This window comes from Cariama cristata, unplaced genomic scaffold (genome assembly GCF_000690535.1).
Source record: "Cariama cristata isolate BGI_N322 unplaced genomic scaffold, ASM69053v1 scaffold3466, whole genome shotgun sequence".
Taxonomy (NCBI): Eukaryota; Metazoa; Chordata; class Aves; order Cariamiformes; family Cariamidae; genus Cariama; species Cariama cristata.
In genome coordinates this window covers 39,897-44,608 of record NW_009622502.1, presented here as the reverse complement: position 1 = coordinate 44,608, position 4,712 = coordinate 39,897, and the positions used below count along the sequence as shown (strand labels likewise).

Genomic DNA, 4,712 nt, shown 5'->3' with positions numbered 1-4,712 from the left:
GGCTAAGGGAGGAGGTTCACCAAAGACCAACTTCAGCCTGGGGAAACTAGTCCCCCCTAGGCTCCTTGCACAAGAAATGGAGGAGGATAGGTTTTCAAAAGAAAATCTGGAGCAGGAGCCTACCTAAGCCACTTCAAAAGCCTCACTGAAGGAGCTCAGCTCTCCACTGATTAACGGAGGAAATCCAAGAGACAACTGTCTCATGAGGCTAAATATATGGCCCGTTACCCAGGCAGAAAATACCCTGTTCACTGAAGAAGTGCTGAGATTTTTCTAAGCTCCATTAACAATGAAGATTAAAGTTAAGAGATCTCTCAGCAAAAACACAAAAAAACCCCAAACAAATCTAAACATTCAATCAAAACAAACATGCACACGGGTTGGATTCCTTAAGCACTCAAACCTCCTTTGAAGCTAATGGGAGTCTGAGAAGGCAGCAATAAAGAATCACACTAATATAACTGCCATAAAACAAGTGCAGACTTGGCAGATGATGACAAACCCATATGCACAGAACAATCCTCCACTGAAAGAAGTCAATGGCAGAGCTCCCGCTGGCAGGATTAAGACTTTAGTTCTGAGTGTGCTGCATTATGTGACCAAGGCTCTCCTAACTAGGAAGGTTTTCCAAATTAGACAAAGAAATGACCACTGTGCAATTAAGCTCTTTCTGAATTTCTGCCTGTCTGCAAACACCGACTATAGCTCTCGAGCAAGGAACCATGATTTCTTCCTTCCTTAAACAATGCTAGATCTCATGTTACAAGCACTCCAAGAAGTCATACACCTGATTTCTCATAGGAAAAGCTTTACGATAATATTCATAAGTTACCATGACATATAACCTACCTTCTCAAAATGCCTTTAAAAAAATAAGTACTGGAATAGAGGCATTTCAGGGTCACCTGGTCTGAAACCCACATCTGTCTTTATGGCATCTCAATGTTACACAGAGTGGGGAGGCTTATTCTTTTCATAAACTAGACATAAAAGTTACATTGGCTTTGCTATTTTGTTTTTAAAGACACATTGATCAAAACCAGATCTTCAACACCCTTTAAAAATTAAATAAATAAATATGTTGCTATGCTTTGCTTTCTACACTCAAAGAACATATTTTAAACAGAATATTCTTTTCACTGTCAAAAGGTCTACATTTTTCTTTGAAGGCCAAGACATTTCTGGTTTCCAACAGTAAGAGCTGCTGTAGCACATTCAAGGGTAAAAGAAAGACCAAACAATAATAATAAAAAAAACAACCCAAACACACCACCGCCTGCTTCTGCTTGCTAAGATTAAATGGTCCCGTTCCCAGTTCACACACGATGGCTCCGATGACAAAGACTGAATGTGTCATAGCAGTCTCTTCAAGTTCATCACCTGTTTCCCCCTCTTCTCCCCTCACTTGTTTGTTTTTAACCAAATTCACTCTTTTGTTTCTTCTACAGGATTCTGTGGTTCCAATTTGCACTTTATCTTGCTCCAGTACTCAGGTGCCACAGGAGATTTGGGGTCATGTGCGGAGCAGCAGAGACGGCCATCCAACGCTGATGCCACCAGGGCTCCCTTCTCGTGATCTTTACAGAATGAATGAGGGCAAAACTCACAGAATGAAACTGCAGGATTGCTACAGATGTCGCACTGATGCCACGGACATTCCCACTTTCCTGAGAATGGGAGGAGAAGGGAGAAGAGAGAGACAGGAAGCTGAAATTAGTGCATTTCAGGGATAGCACTGGTGTTTAACCCTTACTCCGTGTTGTAATTGTTCAGACGAATGCAAAGAAAGTTTAGAAAAATCAGCTCTTACTGTAGTTGCTACTTCTGTTTCTCATTTACAAGAATCTGACTGGAAACAGTTCTTAGTAATTTTGCACGTTTTAGGCCTCACTTGGCTCAAAACATTGCTGCATGCATAACCAGAGCTTAAAATAGTTAAATCAACCTCCTTTGGCATCAAGACACCACATGTCCTTGCAAGATGGAGAGTTTGTTTTGTACGTCTTTCTGATTTGTGAGCATGTCTTATTGACGTGGACACGGCACTTGCTCAGATGGCTATCTCCAAATTAAGTTTCAGTTCAACTGCAGTGTACTTTACTGTAGAAGGCTGAATGCATTAGTTTTGAAAAATAAGCGAGAAATGGCTCAGAGAAGAACGAGTTGTGTAAAAATATGTTTGAGCATAAAACTACTCCAGATCCCCCAAACCATTTAGCCATGTATTTGTATGACCACGCGCTGAACTCTCAGACTGCAAAGGTATACTGAACATAGCTAAAAAGGAGAATCAAAAGCTTCTCGCTGCTGTGTCCAAGCCTTGCTGAAGTCCCTTTTGGCTGTGTTACTGTCGAGAAACAGAGAGCACTCTCCTTTACAGGGACGTGACACATCGCATTTATAGTGTGTTGAGAGCCATGTCCCAAAGAGCGAGAATAGCACCAAGATGGGACTTCAGACATTTAATGAAGTTGTAACTTGCTTATCTGGGCCAGGCGAGCCACACTCCCTGAAGTTCAGAGAAAAACAAAGCCAAACAAAAACCACCTAAGTCAAATTGCTCTTTGTGCTAAGATGCTATCATTTCTTCCTCCAGCAAATAAGCTATTTTTAGGAGAGCTTCCATGTTTCTAATATGCTGAAAAGGCACATCACAGACTCAACTTCACTCATGGCAGTCTTTTGGTTAATTTAATCATAGCCTAATCTGGACTTCCAATTATTTTCACCAAAGTCTTAGGAATCGGGAAGATTAAAGAGATAAGGACTTCTACAAAATCCTGCAATGCGATTAAGATGATACATTGCTGAATAATTTGAGCACCGGCTATAAAAAGCAATGCCTTAACATGGAAAAAGTCAAATGGAAGATACGTGCCATCAGGATACAGTAGATAAGTTAAACACATTTACTGATCAGTTGAGCCCTACACATCATGCTTGCTATGTCAGTGGTTTGAACTGTCATTTGACTTGTGCTTGGTGACCTTGGGACATCAAGATGATGCTTATATTTCAACCAAAATAAGAGGAGGAATCTTGATCCAAGAAAGAGATGCAGCAAGAACATTAAAAAGTATTACAACGCCTCTCTGTCCATCGGTTGTCATTTAGGAAGACTGCCACCCGATGTATTTCTAAAAATGAGTGGTATTGCAAAAGCACGTACACTGCATTTAATGTAAACAACTACCACATTTCAGCTCAAACACTGTCTTGCTGCAGGAAGGAAAAGACAAATCAGGAAGCCATACGATTGCTCTTACCAAAAGGTGGCTGAGTCAGGTTAAGGCATAGGAGGTGGTATGCTTTGGGACAGTCCTTTTTATCACACATGACCAATTCTCCCCCATCTCCACACTGGAAACAGTTGTCTTCATGCATCTGCTTCTGTTCTGTTTTTATTTTCCGTTTCTTCTGCTTTAATTTTGCATTCTTCACCTTCTCTTCATTTGCCGTTGCAAATGCTGTCTAGCAATTACAAAGATCACGGCACACAGTCACTTTATAAACCCCTTGCATTAAACTGAATTTAATCAACTTTGGGTTATTATTTGCATGAACTATGCTTAAGTTAAATCCACCCAAAAAAGTTTTAAGCTATAAAAGCCTAAAATGCCCATCCACGTGTATCTGAATTAACATAGTTTGGTAAACTAACTTCACCCTAGACACAACAGCACTACAGTGCATACCTGTACAATCTTTAGAGACTTTCAAGGGTGGAAAGCATTACACAGACTAAAGTAAAAAGTTAAATAAAACAACCACCGCTCTTTGACCTACTCTCACTAGATCTCTGGATTTGGGAAGAGAAGCTTCAGTTTTCATCTATTTACCTTTGGACGCACTCCTAGGAAACCACTGCAGTTTTCTGCTCCACAATGACATTCGGTCCTACCATTGCCCAGGCAATCCAAGTTATAATTAAATGTTAACTCCATTCCTAAAATTTAAAGGAAAACAATTCACCCACACAGACACTGAGGAAAGACAGGCTTGTGACAATGACATTTCATTAGCATTTATCTCTTCATAGTCTGTGAGATCTAGCAGCAATGTCTTTTAAAAGGGCAAGCTTGAAATAGTGCATTCATTTCATCATCTTTGAAAGTAGCAAATTCTGCCTAGATCAGACGTAAGTAGCAGCTATGGTGTCGTACAGACCCAGTTAAAATGACACATCAGGTAAAACATTTGACATGGAAAGATAATACCACACCAGACAAATATTGGTGAAAGCATCAATGCTATGCTAAGCGTTTACATGACACAGAGTTAACATTGTACTTAGCAGCAAACCCTGCAGTTAGCTTTAACAGCAGCTTTCAGCTTCAAACTATTTCTAACTATAACAGCCCTGCTAAAACTGGAACTCAAATATTTGCTTCCACTCCAATAAATGACAAAGTTCTTATAAACGTCACTGGTATTAAGTAACTTCAGGGAAAAAAAACCAAACCAAACATGGCCAAGTTAGGAACTTAGCCGTTTCAACACAAAAGTATACATGCAAAATAGTGCCATCTTTTTACCTGCAGGAATATCACAAAGAGCAAATAGTCCAACTCTAATGTCACCATTCACTGTCCATTTCTGTGTTTCACAGTTTGGATTACAACTATGGTTCATAAAACGAGAATAATTCCCCTTGGGGCCAGCATCTATTATTCGGTCCTTCAAATAAAAAGACAAAGACATATTTAGTACTT

General features: G+C 39.9%; 1 protein-coding gene across 3 annotated transcripts in view; it reads right to left on the bottom strand.

The window, feature by feature from the left end:
* Positions 1–1,017: 1,017 nt before the first annotated feature.
* Positions 1,018–4,712, bottom strand: part of WHSC1L1 (Wolf-Hirschhorn syndrome candidate 1-like 1) — a 35,364-nt gene continuing 31,669 nt past the window's right edge. For all 3 annotated transcript variants that reach the window (XM_009702338.1, XM_009702339.1, XM_009702341.1), the window contains 4 exons: positions 4,536–4,677; positions 3,840–3,946; positions 3,267–3,471; positions 1,018–1,667 (listed from right to left, as the gene is read on the bottom strand). In XM_009702338.1, the coding sequence (XP_009700640.1) occupies positions 1,426–1,667; positions 3,267–3,471; positions 3,840–3,946; positions 4,536–4,677 (696 nt within the window). In that variant the 3' untranslated portion in view covers positions 1,018–1,425. The remainder of the gene's footprint in view (positions 1,668–3,266; positions 3,472–3,839; positions 3,947–4,535; positions 4,678–4,712) is intronic.